Below are 19052 nucleotides of genomic sequence, written 5' to 3' on the forward strand. Positions count from 1 at the left end.
CAGAGACCCGGGTTCCATCCTGACCGTGCTGTCTGTACGGAGTTTGTACGTTCTCCTTGTGACCTGCGTGGGTTTTCTCCGAGATCTTCGGTTTCCTCCCACACCAAAGATGTACAGGTTTGTAGGTTAATTGGCTTGGGTAAAATTGTAAATTGTCTTTCGGGAGTGTAAGGTCATAAGGTCATAAGTGACAGGACCAGAATTAGGCCATTCGGCCCATCTAGTCCACTCCGACATTCATCATCTCTCTCCTAACCCCATTCTCCTGCCTTTTCCCCCCATAAACCCTCGACACCTGTACTAATCAAGAATCTATCTATCTCCGCCTTAAAAAATATTAACTGACGGCCTCCACATCCTTCTGTGGCAAAGAATTCCAGAGATTCATCACCCTCTGATTAAAGAAACTCCTCCTCATCTCCATTCTAAAGGAACGTCCTTTCATTCTGGGGTTATGTCCTCCGGTCCTAGACTCTCCCACTAGTGGAAACATCCTCTCCATATCCACTCTATCCAAGCCTTTCATTTGGATACACTACCTTTAACAGGGTGGTGTTAATGTGCGGGGATCGCTGGTCGGCGCGGACTCGGTGGGCCGAAGGGCCTGTTTCCGCGCTGTATCCCTGAACTAAACTAAACTATACTAAACATAAAACCTCATCCTGGCGTGAATGACTGGGTGGGATTGTGTGTAAAGCCTTGCCTTCAACAGTGCAATGAGGTTGGGTGGGACACGACATAGCACTGGGTCCACTGTATCTGTGAACTCATGAAAACTTGGCTCTTCAAAGGAAAAAAAATAATTTCTGGAATTAGTCATGGATCCAAATCCAGCTGGAAAATCCAGTGCTTTAGCAGCTTTAAGAAGACTGCTGACATAGGAATTTTGGCAGCTGGTGAACAGATTGCAGGGAGTATTTTGAGCCGCTGTCCCCTTAAGACTGTTTTGCAGAACATCATGTAACATTCCTTCAACAATTTCTACAAAAACACGAACAAAAAGGAAAACATTAGCAGAGGAGCAGTAATTGGCCGCTGTGCCCTAGGACTTTCTCCATCAATTCTGGAGTTTTAGTTCATTTTCACAAGCATCGAGGCATAGTGAAAAGCTTTTGTTGCGTGCTAACCAGTCAGCGGAAAGACAACACACGGTCACATGGGTGCCAGAGGAGGTAGTTGAGGCAGGTACTATAACTGCATTTAAAAGACACTTGGACAGGCACATGGATAGGAAAAGATGAGAGGGAAATGTCCTAATTTGAGGAAGAACATCCTTGTGATTGAGGCAGTGCAGCGTAGGTTCACGAGATGGATCCCTGGGATGGCGGGACTGTCATATGAGGAAAGATTGAAAAAACTAGGCTTGTATTCACTGGAGTTTAGAAGGATGAGGGGGATCTTATAGAAACATATACAATTATAAAAGGACTGGACAAGCTAGATGCAGGAAAAATGTTCCCAATGTTGGGCGAGTCCAGAACCAGGGGCCACAGTCTTAGAATAAAGGGGAGGTCAGAGAGTTGTGAATTTATGGAATTCCCTGCCACGGAGGGCAGTGGAGGCCAAATCACTGGATGGATTTAAGAGAGAGTTAGATAGAGCTCTATGGGCTAGTGGAGTCAAGGGATATGGGGAGAAGGCAGGCACAGGCTATTGATAGGGGACGATCAGCCATCATCACAATGTATGGCGGTGCTGGCTCGAAGAGCCGAATGGCCTCCTCCTGCACCTATTTTCTATGAAATGAGCCAAATGTGGGCGGATGGGTCTAGTGTAGATAGGAAGATCGATACAAAGAGCTGGAGTAAGTCCGTGGGTCAGGCAGCATCTCTGGATAGAAGGAATGTGATATACTACAGATGGTTGGTTAGCTAAAATTGGAACATTCAATGTTCATACAATTGAGTTTTAAGCTACCCATGTGAGGTGCTGTTCTTCCAGTTTGCATGTGGGCCTCACTCTGGCAATGGAGGAGGCCCTGGACAGATAGGTCTGTACAGGAACGGGAAGAGGAGTCAAAATGATTTGCAATAGGGAGATCCAGTAGAATAATTCAGATCTGCCAACAAGTTAAAGAAGGCTGAAAGGTAAATGAAAATTGACAAAATCGCAGAATTCCATTGATACCAATTATATTATAAAGGGGCTGTCCCACTTGGGCAACCTAATTGGTGAGTTTAGAAGAGTTTGAAAAAAATGACATGTTGAAGACCTCCTTCGACTATGTAGAAGACCTCCTTCCACCTCCTTCGATTATGTTGAAGACTAGCTTCAACTAGCTATGACTAGCTATGACTAGCTACAACTAACTTCGGGAAAATTAGACACCGAATGGTGGAGAATGAAGGCGACCTCCTTCGATCTCCTTTGACCTCCCTTCGACTATGATGAAGACTGTTTACGACTACCTTTGACTACCCTCGATTACCTACAACTAACATGCCGACCTACTACAACCTACTACGAATAAACCTGCGAGTAAAAAAAGTATCAATTTTTTTCCAAGGTAACATTTTTTTACTCGCAGGCATTTTTTAACATTTTGAAAAAAACGCCGCGACCTAGCTGAGGCCGCGAGTACGCAGAGACCACTGTCGAGCATGAAGGAGAGTTACAAAGACCTCCTACGACCTCGTGTCGACCATCCTGCGAGTATGAGTCGAGGGCAAACTCACCAGAACTCGCGGATTAGGTCGCCCAAGTGGTACAGGCACTTAATGTATCATCATATCTATTAATAATCTATCATGTGAGATATGAAGTCTTTAATTACCTGGTATTCTTCATAAGTGGTGATATAATGTGTGTACACGTTACATAGGCCAGCAACCACCACATCGAAGTCTTTCAAAGATCCACTGGATTCAAGCTCCTGGGATGGAAAAAGATCGGCATTTGAAATAAAAGTTATTAATGCAATATTTTCACACCCAAATACGGATATGAAAATCTACTAATCATTAGTGTTGTTGCAGGCAATATCAATATTGTCAGATAATGTTACATGTAAGTTTTAGTTTAGGTTTTGAGCAGCGTGACAAAACAGGCCCTTCGGCCCACCGAGTCCGTGGTGATCAGCAATTCCCGCACGCTAACATTATCCTATACACACACACACACTAGGGACGATTTACAATTATACCAAGCCAATTAGTTCCGTTTTAGTTTATTGTCATGTGTACCGTGAACAGCTTTTGTGCTTCTTTGACGTATGGGAGGAAACCTGAGCTCCCAGAGAAAACCCACAAGCAGACAAGAGTCAAGAGAGTTTTATTGTCATGTGTCCCAGATAGGACAATGACATTCTTACTTGCTGCAGCACAACAGAATATGTAAACATACTACAAAACAGAAGATAAAAGTTCAGTGTGTCTATCGACCATAGACCATATATACACAGTAAATAAACAGATATAGTGCAATAATAATAATAATAATAGACTGTTATGGTTCAGAGCTTATTTGATGTTGTTTTTAATAGCCTGATGGCTGTGGGGAAGAAGCTGTTCCTGAACCTGGATGTTACAGATTTCAGGCTCCTGTACCTTCTTCCCGATGGCAGTGGCGAAATGAGTATGTGACCAGGATGGTGTGGGTCTTTGATGATGTTGGCTGCCTTTTTGAGGCAGCAACTTCACTAGATCCCTTCGATGATGGGGAGGTCAGTGATGGACTGGGCAGTGGTCACAACTTTCTGTAGTCTTTTCCGCTCCTGGGCGCACAAGTTGCCGAACCAGGCCACGATGCAACCAGTCAGCATGCTCTCTACTGTGCACCTGTAGAAGTTCGAGATAATCCTCCTTGACATCCCGACTCTCCGTAATCTTCTCAGGAAGTAGAGGCGCTGATGTGCTTTCTTTATAATTGCATCAGTGTTCTGGGACCAGGAAAGATCTTCTGAAATGCGCACGTCCAGGAATTTGAAGTTTTTGACCCTTTCCACCCACCATAAGAAGCAGCCGTAGTCAGGATCAAACCCAGGTGTCTGGCACTGCAAGGCAGCAACTCTACCGCTGCGCCACCGTGCCGCTCCAAGAACATTTTAAATTCATTTCAAGGGCATCTTTGGCAAGGCCAGCACCTATTGTCCATTGCTAATACCCACAAGAGGATTTGTTTGTGCTGCCATCTTGAAGCAATTCAGTCCATTCAGTGAAGGGTCCGTGTTGGGATTTACATTGAAGGAGCAACAAAGGTTTTCTAAGATGAAATGGTGATCAAACCCACACTGGAACAAATTAATCCATTCGGAGAAATAGAGAACTGCAGATGCTGGAGTAACTCAGCGGGTCAGGCAACATCTCTGGAGAACATGGAGAGGTGTGTTTCTGTTCGGGACCCTTCTTCAGAGTTCAGACCTTCTCAAATCTGAAGAAAGGTCCTAACCCGAAATGTCAGCCATCTTTTTTCTCTCGAAATGCTGCCTGACCCACTGATTTATACCAGCACTTTGTGTCTGCCAAAATGATTAATTTTGAATTTGGCCATCATCGCTCAAAACATTCCTGTGGAGGCAGTTTGTACAATTTACATTATGGGCTTCAATGTGGACATTGGTCATATTCAAACATATGAGGCGCGTTTGAAGGCTGTGGGCCTGTACTCCTTGGAGTTTAGGATGAGGAGGGGGACCTAATTGAAACCTATCGGATAATGAAAGGCCCTAGATAGAGTGGATATAGAAAGGATGTTTGCAGTGATGGGAGAGTCTAGAACAGGAGGGATAAGAGGACGTACCTTCAAAATGGAGATGAGGAGGAATATCTTTAGCCAGAGGGTGGTGAATCTGTGGAATTCATTGCCACAGACGGCTGTGGGTATTGAAAAGGTGGAGATCGGCAGGTTCTTGATGAGGAAGGGCACGAAAGGTTACGGGGAGAAGGCAAGAGAGTGGGGGTGAGAGGGGAAAATAGATCAACCACGATTAGCTAGCGGAGTAGACTCGATGGGATGAACGGCACTCTCTTGCGGTATTGGATAGAGCTGTTCCCAAAACTGGCTGTGATCATAAGGTCATAAGTGATAGGAGTAGACTTAGGCCATTCGGCCCATCAAGTCTACTCCGCACGTTCAATCATGGCTGATCTATCTCTCCCTGCAAACCCCATTCTCCTGCCTTCTCCCCATAACCTCTGACACCTGTTCCAATCAAGAACCTATCTTTCTCTGCCTTAAATATATCCACTGACTTAGCCTCCACAGCCTTCTGTGGCAAATAATTCCACGGATTCACCACCCTCTGACTACCCAAAGACATTCCTCCTGATCTCCTTCCTAAAAGATAATCCTTTAACTTGGATGGCCTCTGGTCCTTGCCTCTCCCACGAGTGGAAACACCCTCTCCACATCCACTCTGTCAAAGCCTTTCACTATTCTGTATGGTTTCAATGAAACATACCCCCTCATTCTTCCAAACTCCAGCGAGTCGAAGCCCGGTGCCGACAAATGCTCGTCATATGCTAACCCACTCATAACTGGGATCATTCTCGTAAACCTCCTCTGGACCCTCTCCAGAGCCAGCACATCCTTCCTCAGATATGGGGCACAAGATTGCTCACAATATGTACCATACTGTGCAGCAGACTCTTGTGTAAATAAAGCATGAGCAAAATTATCTAATCAGTACTTGTGGAAATACTTGAAAACTGTAAGTTTGCAACAAGAAAGTAGAAACAGGCTGGGACTATTAGTGGGCACGTTATTTAATTGAAAGAAAACTATTTATTCTTGTTTAAATCCTAACTTAAATCCTCGTGCGTCAGCAGGCAAGGTTTGCTGCTGCAAGGAATTATAGACTGTTCCATGTACGTTTTGTAACATGGCGACTCTTTGTGTATTGCCAAGGTGAGGTCTGCTGTATGATTTTGCCGGGTTGTAAGCAAAAACAAAGCATTCCACGGTACCAAGCCACAGGCGACAATAACATTTCATTGAATCATTAAAATTTGAACTTTAGATGGGCATTTTACACAATAGTTATGTGTGTGACTCATGAGGGAATTCCAACATGGAGGCCAGGAAAGAGCTCCGAGGTGGAGACCACGGTGGTGGAGCTCCAAGGTGAGACCACGGTGGGGGAGCTCCAAGGTGGAGACCACGGTGGGTGGAGCTCCAAGGTGAGACCACGGTGGGGGGAGCTCTAAGGTGGAGACCACGGTGGTGGAGCTCCGAGGTGGAGACCACAGTGGGGGAGCTCCGACGTAGAGACCATTGGGGCGCAGCCACAAGAACAGCTGACTGGTTTGCGGAAACGAATGCATGGGAGGGCAGAAATGCACTGTAACCGAGACCTGCAGAGATGCACAACTCGGGTATAAAGAATTGGGCTGAAAGAATAGCTTACGTGAGGGTGAGTTTACCCAAGTCACCTGTCACGTAGGTCGGGGAGAGCCTGCCATTTATATCACCGCTAGCTGTCAGATCTCCCTCTGCTAAAGTTGTTTCGCAAGCTGTTGTATTTGCGACATTAAAACAGCGGCTACAACTTTTAAAGTATCGCTGTGATTCCCAAGGTTACAAGGGGAGTTATACAAGCGTCTTACTCTCTCACAGTAATTGATATTTAGCGATGAGAACAGTTTGAAGGTTTTATGGTTTATTCAGCACTCAAGATTTTAATAGGGCTGTTTCGGGTGGCAATAAAAATGAATTGATGGCGTATCAAAGAGATATCTGGGCTGCAGTGAGCTGCGTTTCACACTGTTTGCACTGGAGGTTTTTACAGAACCAATAAACCAGGTTTCAGGGCACCAAGCTGGTTGGGGAGTTTACAGTTTACTTCATACTTCAGTGACACAGCGCGGAAACAGGCCTTTCAGCCCACAATCACCCCGTACATTAATGCCCCTGTCCCACTTAGGAAACCTGAACGGAAACCTCTGGAGACTTTGCGCGCCACCCAAGGTTTCCGTGCGGTTCCCGGAGGTTTTTGTCAGTCTCCCTACCTGCTTCCACTACCTGCAACCTCCGGCAACCACCTGCAACCTCCGGGAACCACTCAGAAATCTTGGGTGGGGCGCTAAGTCTCCAGAGATTTCCGTTCCGGTTTCCTAAGTGGGACAGGGGCATAACACTATCCTGCACACTCGGGACAGGTTCTTCCCAGCTGTTATCAGGCAACGGAACCATCCTACCACAACCAGAGAGCAGTGCTGAACTACTATCCACCTCTTTGATGAAACTCCTTGGTTGAACGTTGCTGGCTTTTACTCTGGGTAAAAGACACTGTGCATCTACCCGATCGTAAACACCTCTACACGATCACCCCTCATCCTCCTGCGCTCCAAGGAATAGAGTCCCAACCTGCTCAACCTCCCCTTATGCCTCAGGCCCTCGAGTCCTGACAACATCCTCGTAAACCATCTCTGCGCCCTTTCCAGCGGGCCAACATCCTCTGGCTGTGATGGGCGAATTCGGTACTGCCCATTAATCAGCCTCAATGTCCTTTTAAATAAAGTTCATCCACCAGGAAAACAGGGAGCTCATTACAGCATCACGCTCCGCTCAGCGCATCTGAAGTATCTCACGTAAATTCAGCACAAAAGAATCAACTTACACGCTTCACCGTTTCTCTCAGTCTTCTTCCAGACATCGTCCTAGGTGGGGAAAAGGTCAGAAGGAAAGAATTGGATAGTTTAACAACTTGTTTCCCGAACCAGTTTGAAGAAGGGTCTAAATACCAAACGTCACCCATTCCTTCTCTCCAGAGATGCAGCCTGTCTCGCTGACACACTGCATTTTTGATTTTCTGTTTTTGGATTGAATTCTGTTTTTAATTTGTGTCTCTGTGATGTCTTTTTTTACCTGTTCTATTCCGATTATATGTTTTTATTCCGATTACTATGTAAGGTGTCCTCGAGATGTCTGAAAGGCGGCCATTAAATAAAATGTATTATTATTATTATTATTTTACATTTTATCTCAGTTTGCTTTGTTGTATCCTTCTCCCAGCCAAAGATGATCTATTCTACTTTTTCTTGATCTCATTCCCTTTCTCCTGTTTTCACACCTTACACTTCCTTATCTATGTATCTCCCTTCCCCCCTGACGTCAGTCTGAAGAAGGTTCTCAACCCGAAACGTTGCCCATTCCTTCTCTCCAGAGATGCTGTCTGTCCCGCTGAGTCACTCCAGCATTTTGTGTCCATCTTCCCTCTAAATATTTCCAATCCATATACCCGTCCAAATGTCTTCTAAATGTTGTTATAGGGGCGGTACAGTGACACAGCGGTAGAGTTGCCACCTCACAGGTAACGAGATCTGGGTTCGATCCTGACCATGGGCACTGTCTGTATGGAGTTTTTACCTTTCCCCGCTGATCGGCTCGGTGTTGGGGCCGCAACTGTTTACCATATATACTGGAAAGATGATCCCAATGTTGGGCGAGTCCAGAACCAGGGGCCACAGTCTTCGAATAAAGGGGAGGTCATTTAAGACTGAGGTGAGAATAAACCTTTTCACCCAGAGAGTTGTGAATTTATGGAATTCCCTGTCACAGAGGGCAGTGGAGGCCAAGTCACTGGATGGATTTAAGAGAGAGTTAGATGGAGCTCTAGGGGCTAGTGGAGTCAAGGGATATGGGGAGAAGGCAGGCACGGGTTATTGATAGGGGACGATCAGCCATGATCACAATGAATGGCGGTGCTGGCTCGAAGGGCCGAATGGCCTCCTCCTGCACCTATTTTCTATGTTTCTATCTGCGTGGGTTTTCTCCAGGTGCCGTTCACCATGAAGATCTTGCCCTGGTTTGGCTTTCCAAATTACAACACCACACACTTATCTGCATTAAATTCCATGAGCCATTCATTCCCCAGCCCACCTGTCCAGCTGATCAAGGTCCTACTGTAATTTTTGATAACCATTTTCACTGTCACTTGATACCACCCACTTTAGTGTCATCTGCAAACTTACTTAAATCACGCCTTGCATATTCTCATCTAAATCATTGATATAAACCACAAACAACACTGGGCCCAGCACCGATCCCTGAGACACACCACTAGTCATAAGGTCATCAGTGATAGGAGTAGAATTACGCCTTTCGGCCCATCGAGTCTACTCCACCATTCAATCATGGCTGATCTATCTCTCCCTCCAAACCCCATTCCCTCGCCTTCTCCCCATAACCTCTGACACCTGCACTAATTAAGACAAGTCACCTCCCACCACCTGCTCTGCTTTCCTCCATGTAGCCAATCTGGATCCAGTTGACTAGCTCTCCTTGAATCCCATGCAATCAAACTCTCCACAGCAGCCTACCATGCAGAACCTGATCAAAGGCCTTGATGAAGTCTCTATGGACAACATCTATGATTTTGTTCTCTTGAACCATCTTATTTGATCTGATCAAGCCCAGGAGATTTCACAGTTCATAAGTGATAGGAGCAGAATTAGGCTATTCGGCCCTTCAAGTTCACTCCGCCATTCAATCATGGCTGATCTATATCTCCCTCCAAGCCCCATTCTCCTGCCTTCTCCCCATAACCCCTGACACCCGTACTAATCAAGAATCTATCTATCTCTGCCTTAAAAATATCCACTGACATGGCCACCACAGCCTTCCGTGGCAATGAATTTTACAGATTCACCATCCTCCGAGTAAAGAAATTCCTCTTCATCTCCTACCGAAAGGAACATCCTTTCGGTAGGAGATGAATGGCTTAATTCTGCTCCTATCACCTATATCATCTTACGGTTTTCAGTTTGAACATTAAGTGGGTTTCAGGCATGAGAGTAAAGTTTGGGAATTTTTTTAAATCTATTATCTCAACGAGAAATCGGACCGCAGCGGAATCGATGACGTCCAACAGTTCTGGGGACAACTCACGTGAACTCTCCGGGAACAGCAACTATCGCCAACATGCCGATGGTGAGAATTTGCACGTCCACAATATCCGGGTGCCAAGGGACTGGTTTAGTCATCTGGAAGGAAAAGACACACCACTCAAAACACTACCGACTCCCCTCCTCGATCCAAAACATCGCCCATTCCTTCTCTCTGGGGATGCTGCCTGTCCCGCTGAGTTACTCCAGCATTCTGTGTCTTATCTTTGGTGTAAAACAGCATATCAAACATCTCAAAATACACAAAATGCTGGAGTAACGCAGCGGGTCAGGCAGCATCTCTGTAGAAAAGGAATAGGCGACGTTTTGGGTCGAGACCCTTCTTCAGACTGAGAGTCAGGGGAAAGGGAAACGAGAGATATAGACGGTGAGAGGAAACAAGAGATATAGATGTTGAGAGGCAATAGACAAATGAATGAATTATATGAAAAAGAAGTAGCAATGATTAAGGACACAGACCATTGTTAGCTGTGGCCTAAGTGAAAACGACTTAGACAATGAGACTCAACAAGGGGTGGGAGATTGCAACCTTCACATGGTCCACCCTGTTTCGACAAATGCAATCAACCTGGCGTGCACAAACAGACGATCAAACAGAACAAGTTGTCCTACAACTTTAGGCTGTGCACGCCATACGCAAGAAGAAGAAGACGACTCAATAAGGCGACTTTGAAGCTCGTACGAGTTGGTGGGGGAGGAACGGAGAGAGAGGGGATGGAAGGGTTACTTGAAGTTAGAGAAATTAATATTCATACTGCTGGGTTGTAAGCTACCCAAGTGAAATATGAGGTCTTGTTCCTCCAATTTGATAGCGACACAAAATACACAAGGTTGTGGTTATGTGCAGGAAGGAACGGCAGGTGCTAGTTTACACCACCAAAGATAGACTCATAATGCTGGAGAAACTCAGGAGATAGGGCTCAGAGATGGGGCCAGTTCACGCCTGGAACAGGGATTGCTCGACGTAGCTCCGGAGTTGCTGCCTGTCCCTCTGAGTTACTCACCGCACACTGTTTGTCTATTCTACGTTGTGGTTATACTGTGTTAACTTCGGAAGGAAAGACTCCCACTTACCTCGCCTGTGTTCAAAAGTATTGGCTTGGGGAGGTGACAATCTTGCGTTTCATTCGAGGGTTTTCCCAGTAGCACGTCACGGATGGAATCCCAAAACGGATCCCCTTCGACCGTTCCTGCAAGGGCAAAACATCACATGGGGTGGGTCTGAAGGCAGCATTTATTTTAAATATACAGAATGGAAACAGGCCCTTCGTGGCCAACCAGCCCACCCCAGCACATTAACTCTATCCGACACACCCTAGGGACCATTTACAGAGGCCAATTAACCTACAAGTCCGCAAGTCTTTGGAATGTGGGCGGAAACCGGAAGATCCGAAATAAACCCACACGGTCACAGGGAGAACGTACAAACTTTGTACAGACAGCTGTCAGGATTGAACCCGGGTCTCTGGCGCTGGTCTCAGCTAATCTACCGTGTCATCCCCAAACACACTTTTAGTTTAATTTGGAGAAACAGCATGGAAACAGATCCTTTGGCCACGCCGACCATCGATCACCCATTTACATAGTTCCATGGTATCACCCTTTCTCCTCCACTCCCTACACATTAGGGGCAATTTTACAAGAGGCCAACTAACCTACTGACCCACGTGTCTCATGGGATGTGGGAGGAAACCGGAGCACCCAGAGGAAATGGTCAACATGGTCAACATGGAGGACTGTCAAACTCCACACAGTCAGCACCTGAGGCCAGTTTCGAGCCCGGGTCTCCTGCGCAAAGAGGCAGCAACGTTGCCATTGGCGTTACTGTGCTACCAATATCCAAGATTGGTGCTTTTTTCGACGATAGACGCAAAACGCTGGAACAACTCAGCAGATTAGACAGCGTCTCTGGAGAGAAGGAATGGGTGACGTTGCGGGTCGGGACCCTTCGTCTGCGGAGGGGTCTCGACCCCTTCCGGTAGGCGGCGCGACTCTCGTCAGCTGCAGCCTCTGCAGTCCGTCTGCGTTTTTATTATTTTATGTCTATGTTTTTATGTAGTTTTTGTTATTTTTGTTGGGGTATGTGTGTGGGGGGGTGGGGGTGGTGTGGGGGGGTTGGGGGTAACTTTTAAATCTCTCCCTGCACGGGAGACCCGACCTTTTCTTTGTCGGGTTTCCGTTGTCGTTGGGGCTGCAACGAGGAGCGGCCTCCAACAGGAAGACCGGGGGCTGTGGTGCCGACTACTCACCTCACCGTCGCGGAGCTGGCCGAGTCCAGAGCGGGTGGAGCTGTGGTGGACGCTGCTGCGACCCGACCTACGGAGATTCGGTGGCTGCAACTGCAGGTTTGGCGGACGGTAACACCGGGAGCCCGCGGGTCCCTGGAGGGAGACCGCTTTTCGGGGCTTCCGCAGCGGCGACTACTCCCGCCCGAGTTGCGGGGTTGAAGAGCACCTGGAGCGGGGCCTTACAGCACCGCCCCGCGCGGCTTGGAATGGCCGCGGGACTGTGCGAGCGCGCGCCGGGGGCTCTAACACCAAGACCTGGTGTGCGACCTTGCATTACCCGGCGTGGCGTTAATGGCCACGGGACAATCGCCATCGCCCGCCGGGGGCTTTGACTTTGACTCTGACATCGGGGGGGAGAGTGCAGTGGAGAGAGAAGTTTTTTTGGCCTTCCATCACAGCAATGTGATGGATGTTTATGTAAATTATGTTGTGTCTTGGGTCTATTTGTTTGTAATGTATGGCTGCAGAAACGGCATTTCGTTTGGACCTCAAGGGGTCCAAATGACAATAAATTGAATTGTATTCAGTATTCCTTTTCTCAATAGATGCTGAGTTACTCCGGCATTTTGTGTCTATCTTCGGTTTAAAGCAGCATCTGCAGTTCCTTCCTACATTATCTTTTAGTGGGCTTGCATTCTCTTACCTTGCATATTAGACTTACCTTGTGTAAAATTAAAAGCACCCACTCCATCAGTTGTACCAGCAGCGAAGCTGTAGCCAAGGGCAGGTTTACAAGTGTGACCCTGTAAAAATTGAAAGCCCATGAATAGTGTTTATGGTCTCAATAATCACAGGCAGTGTTTGATGGCACTGGGCCTCGACTCGCTGGAGTTTAGATGGATGAGGGGCGACCTCATTGAAACTTACCAAATCGTGAAAGGCTTCGAAAGGGTGGATGTGGAGAGGATGTTTCCACTAGTGGGAGAGTCTAGGACCAGAGGTCATAGCCTCAGAAATAAAGGACTTCCCTTTAGGAAGGAGATGAGGAGGAATTTCTTTAGTCAGAAGATGGTGAATCTGTGGAATTCCTTGCCACAAACGACTGTGGAGGCCAAGTCAATGGATATTTTTAAGGCAGAGATAGATAGATTCTTGATCAGTACAGGTGTCAGGAGTTCTGGGGTGAAGGCAGGAGAATGGGGTTAGGAGGGAGAGAGAGATCAGCCACGATTGAATTGCGGAATAAACTTGACGGGCCGAATGGCCTAATTTTGCTCCTATCACATGGCCTTATGACTCACTGCTTCCAAAAACACATTAGAAAATCATGCTGGTTTGCAAATAAAAAGACAGAAAGATGGAGTTAGGCAACGGGTCAGGCAGCATCTCTGGAGGAAAAGAATAGCTGACATTTGTGGTCGAGGTTATTGTTCAGACTAAAGGGTCTGAAGGGTCTCGACCCAAAACATCATCTATTCCTTCTCTCCGGAGATGCTGCCTGGCCCGCTGAGTTACTCCAGCAATTTGTGCCTGGAAAATTGAAAGCCCGTGAATAGTGCTTATGGTTCTACAGTCTCAGACTTACCGCTTCCAAAAGCATGTAAATATTCATTAGCATTACGTACGACTTGGAATAATCCAGACAAACCGTTACATAGAAATAATTATATAGCTTCGAGCCAGCACCGCCATTCAATATGATCATGGCTGATCATCTAAAATCAGCACCCCGTTCCTGTTTTCTCCCCATATCCCTCGATTCCGTTAGCCCGAAGAGCTAAATCTATCTCTCTCTTGAATACATCCAGTGCATTGGCCTCCACTGCCTTCTGTGGGAGAGAATTCCACGGAAACAGGCCCTACGGCCGACCAAGTCCTCACTGGCAACGATCAACCCTTACACTAACTCAATCCTACAGACTAGGGACAAATTAACCGAAGCCAATTAACCTACAAACCTGAGGTACACAAAAATGCTGGAGAAACTCAGCGGGTGCAGCAGCATCTATGGAGTGAAGGAAATAGGCCTATTTCCTTCGCTCCATAGATGCTGCTGCACCCGCTGAGTTTCTCCAGCATTTTTGTGTACCTTCGATTTTCCCGCACCAGCAGTTCCTTCTTAAACACAACCTACAAACCTGCACGCCTTTGGAATGTGGGAGGAAACTGGAGCAGCGGGAGAAAATCTACGCAGGTCACGGGGAGAACGTACAATCCTCTTTCCCCTGAAAACATATCCAGATGTAATTTCCCTCTCATTCCAGCCTTGTACACTATAAACCATAATCACCCTGGCTTGCCTTTTTAAGAGAACTTTATTTTTAGCTTAATGTCGCTGGGTGAGTTATTCCACTGTGTAAAACAGAGTGATGAGCAATCAGAATTCGATTCATTTGGCCCAGACACAATTGCTTTCAACATAACGCATAGATCATGGAACTGAACACCAAATGAACAGGCCATTCGGCCCACAATAGTTGTGTCAAACATGATGCCAAGTTAAACTGATCTTATGTTTAAGAAGGAACTGCAGATGCTGGAAAATTGAAGGTACACAAAAAAGCTGGAGAAACTCAGCGGGTGCGGCAGCATCTATGGAGCGAAGGAAATAGGCAACGTTTCGGGCCGGTTTCGGCCCGAAACGTTGCCTATTTCCTTCGCTCCATAGATGCTGCTGCACCCGTTGAGTTTCTCCAGCTTTTTTGTGTACCTTAAACTGATCTTATCTGTCTGCACATGATCCACGCCCCTCTCTCCTGTGGCCTTCCATGTACCCATCTAAAAGCCTCTTCAAAGCCACTATTGTATCTAAATTTTATTTAAGTTTAGTTTAGTTTAGAGATACAGCGTGAAAACAGACCCTTCGGCCCATGCCGACCAGCCACCCCCCCCCCCCCCCCCCCGTCCGCGAACAGCATCCAACACGCACTAGGGATAACTTATAATTTTACCAAAGCCAATTAGCCTACAAACCTGTACGTCTTTGGAGTGTGGGAGGAAACCGGAGATTCCGGAGAATACCCATGCAGGTCACAGGGAGGACGTACAAACTCCGTACAGACAGCACCCATGGTCAGGATTGAACCTGCGTCTTTGGCGATGTAGGAGCAGCAACTCTACCACTGTGCCGCCCAATATTCCAAAAAAAACAATTATTGCTGATAAAGATAATCTTCCTTAAGATCTCCAATTTGTTGAGTTTTACCTGACAGTAGTCTTGAAGCAGCACTTACTGGCAACATGCATTTAATTTGGACAAATAACGTTCCTTTAGAAAGGAGATGAGGTGGAATTTCTTTAATCAGAGGGTGGTGAATTTGGTGGAATTCATTGCCACAGAAGGCTGTGGAGGCCAAGACAATGGATATTTTTAAGACGGAGATTGACAGATTCTTGGTTAGTACGGGTGTCAGGGGTTATGGGGAGAAGGCCGAAGAACGGGGGTTGAGAGGGAAAGATAGATCAACCTTGATTGAATGGCGGAGTAGACTTGATGGGCTGAATGGCCTAATTCTACTCCAAGAAGCTTATGAGATATGTGGATAGGAAAGGTTTGGAGACATTTGGGCCAAACGTCTCAAATCAAATCAAACAGCCATGATCATATTGAATGGCGGTGAAAGCTCGAAGGGCCGAATGGCCTACTCCTGCACCTATTTTCTATGTTTCTATGTTTCTAAACATGGGCAAATGGGACAAGATCAGATGGGGCATATTGGCCAGCATGGACGAGGTGGGCCGAAGGGCCTGTTTCCATGCTGTATAACTCTGTGACCAATCGAGGTCATAAGGGATAGGAATAGAATTAGGCCATCAAGTCTACTCCGCCATTCAATCATGGCTGATCTATCTCTCCCTCCTAACCGCATTCTCCTGCCTTCTGCCCATAACCTCTGACACCCGTACTAATCAAGAATCTATCTATCTCTGCCTTAAAATTTTCCACTGGCTTGGCCACCACAGATTCACCACCCTCTGACTGAAGAAATTTCTCCTCATCTCTATCCTAAAGGAACATCCTTTAATTCTGAGGCTGTGACCTCCAGTCCTAGACTCTCCCAATTTCGCAATGAATAAAGGCAGTCATGCACAATGGAAAGAAAGAAAGAAGATAGACACTAAAAGCTGGAGTAACTCAGCAGGTCAGGCAGTATCTCCAGAGAAAAGGAAATAGGTGATGTTTTGGGTCGAGACCCTCCTTCAGACCCGAGAGGTCACCTATTCCTAATCTCCAGAGATGCTGCCTGTCCTACTGAGTTACTCCAGCTATCTTCAGTTTAAACCAGCATCTGCAGTTCCTTCCTACACAGAAAGAAAGAAAAAGTGTTTCTTCACATGAGCTATTGAGCTATTGAGCCTGGTACCCACTTTATGTGTGGAATTGAACTGAATCGTAACATCAGTCATGTTAACCCATTGATGTGCAAAGTTGATGGGGCCTTTGATTTCTCTCGTGGCTGTTCTGGATAACTCCTGGAAAAAAACAACATATCAAAATTAACCACATGAATTCCAGAATCAAATCAACGGCAATCCATTATATTAATCCAAGAAAGTACATTTGTACATTTTTATTTAGTTTAGTTTAAACACAAAAAGTTGGAGTAACTCAGCAGCATCTCTGGGGAGAAGGAATGGGTGACATAGAAACATAGAAACATAGAAAATAGGTGCAAGCGGAGGCCATTCGGCCCTTCGAGCCAGCACCGCCATTCATTGTGATCATGGCTGATCGTCCCCAATCAATAACCCGTGCCTGCCTTCTCCCCATATCTCTTGATTCCGCTAGCCCCTAGAGCTCTATCTAACTCTCTCTTAAATCCATCCAGTGAATTGGCCTCCACTGCCCTCTATGGCAGGGAATTCCACAAATAACGTTTCGGGTCGAGACCCTTCTTCAGTTCTTCAGCTTTTTGTGTCCATCTTCAGTTTAAACCAGCATCTGCAGTTCCTTACTGCACATTTGGTTTAGTTTAGTTTAGAGCTACAGCGAGGAAACAGGCTTTTCGGCCCACCGTAGTCCGCACCGACCAGCGATCCCCACACATTAATACTACTGTATCCTAAACACACTAGGGACACTTTTACATTTATACCAAGGCAATTAACCTACAAACCTGTACGTCTTTGGAGTGTGGGAGGAAACCGAAGATCTCAGAGAAAACCCTCGCAGGTCATGGGGAGAATGTACAAACTCTGTACTGACAGCACCCGTGGTCGGGATCAAACCCGGGTGCCTGGCACTGCAAGGCAGCAACTCTACTGCTGCGCCACCGTGCCGCCCATACATGATTTCATGCATAATTTTTCAATAAGAACATTGGACATAAAACAGTGCCACACAGGAACTGGCCAAGAATGATGCCAAGGTAAACTAATTTAAACTCATCTCCTCTGAACATTACTAAACTGCTTACACACGTTTAGAGATCTCATAAACTGTGCTACACTGTCCACAACGACATGTTCAGTGAAGTTAGCTTTTCTGAATGAATGGATTTTATTCAATTGTTTTCTTCCATTTTACATAAGTTCATGATAGCTTTGTAACATTCAGCCCCTGAGACTTTAGACTTTAGAAATACAGAGCGGAAACAGGCCTTTCGGCCCAATGAGTCCACACCAACCAGCGATCACCCTGAACACACGAACAATCCAACGCACCAGGGACAAAGTTACAATTTTTACCAAAGCCAATTTACCTACAAACCCTGTCAGTCTTTGGGGCCAGAAAATAGACCGAAACAAACCAATTGAGTTTTATACAATGAACTGCTGGGGTCCAGGCATAGAGCTTTGTTTGTTGTTCCTCCCAGTGATTAGAGTTCAGAGTTACAGAATGGAAATAGGCCTTTCAGCCTAGCGAGGCCCAGCTCACCATCATACGTTCACAAGTTATTGGAGTAGAACTAGGTCAAGTCTACTGCGCCATTCAATCATGGCTGGTCTATCTTTCCCTCTCAACCCCATTCTGCTGCCTTCTCCCCATAATACCTGACACCCTTACTAATAGAGAATCTGTCAATCTCCGCCTTAAAAATATCCATTGACTTGGCCTCCACAGCTGTGGCAATGAATTCCACAGATTCACCACCCTCTGACTAAATTATTCCTAATCTCCTTTCTAAAGGTACATCCTGTTATTTGAGGCTGTGGCCGCTGGTCCTGGACTCTCCCATTAGTGGAAACATCCTCTCCACATCCACTCTATCCAAGCCTTTCACATCAATCAAAGATAGACACCTAGTAACCAAACATCTCTGGAGGAAATGGATAGGTGACGTTTCGAGTCACCTATCCTAATCCTTTTCCAGATCACCCGCCACACTAATGCTATGTTATCCCACTACCGGAACCACTCCCTGCACATTAGGGCCAATTCACGCAAACCGACCTACAAATCCGCATGTCTTTGGGACTTGGGAGGAAACCGGAGCACCTGAAGGAAACCCACGTGGTCACAGGGAGGACGTGCAAACACCCCAAACTCACAGACAGCACCCAAGGTCAGGATCAAAGCCGTGCCTCTGGCGCGGTGAGGCAACCAACGTGGCTCCATTCTCCTCCCCCTTAGCTTTGACAAACAGTGCTGAGGGTTTGGCTTGATGTTACACTGAAGTGGACAGGCCCTAATGTCGATGAACTTAACCCACCTTTGCCTTGTTATAGATGCTGCGGCCAATAATCGCAGTGCTGTCAAACATATCTCTCCCGGGGCCAGATGACATACACATCGAAGGCTGTGAAGTAACAGGGGACAAATGTACAAAGTTCACATAAATAACATGTTTAAAGACACAGTTCAAAAACAGGCCATTCGGCCCACCCACTCCATGCTGACCACTGATCACCTGATCACACTCGTTCTATATTAACCATGTGTTTTCATGTGCCACTTAAAGTAACATGGAGATGTTTAGTTTAGAGTAACAAGCCCACCAAGTCCAACGCCAACCATCGACCACCCATTCACACTAGTTAT

The 19052-nt window shown here is 46.4% G+C and overlaps 1 protein-coding gene across 1 annotated transcript in view; it reads right to left on the minus strand.

The window, feature by feature from the left end:
• LOC116981352 (putative neutral ceramidase C) overlaps positions 1 to 19052 on the minus strand; it is a 61965-nt gene that overhangs the window by 13986 nt on the left and 28927 nt on the right. The window contains exons 9-15 of the mRNA XM_033034362.1: positions 18724 to 18810; positions 16439 to 16543; positions 12792 to 12873; positions 10917 to 11032; positions 9826 to 9920; positions 7556 to 7595; positions 2774 to 2872 (exon numbers count right to left, since the gene is read on the minus strand). Of these exons, the coding sequence (XP_032890253.1) occupies positions 2774 to 2872; positions 7556 to 7595; positions 9826 to 9920; positions 10917 to 11032; positions 12792 to 12873; positions 16439 to 16543; positions 18724 to 18810 (624 nt within the window). The remainder of the gene's footprint in view (positions 1 to 2773; positions 2873 to 7555; positions 7596 to 9825; positions 9921 to 10916; positions 11033 to 12791; positions 12874 to 16438; positions 16544 to 18723; positions 18811 to 19052) is intronic.

The sequence above is a fragment of the Amblyraja radiata genome, chromosome 15 (genome assembly GCF_010909765.2).
Source record: "Amblyraja radiata isolate CabotCenter1 chromosome 15, sAmbRad1.1.pri, whole genome shotgun sequence".
In the NCBI taxonomy this organism is placed as follows: domain Eukaryota; kingdom Metazoa; phylum Chordata; class Chondrichthyes; order Rajiformes; family Rajidae; genus Amblyraja; species Amblyraja radiata.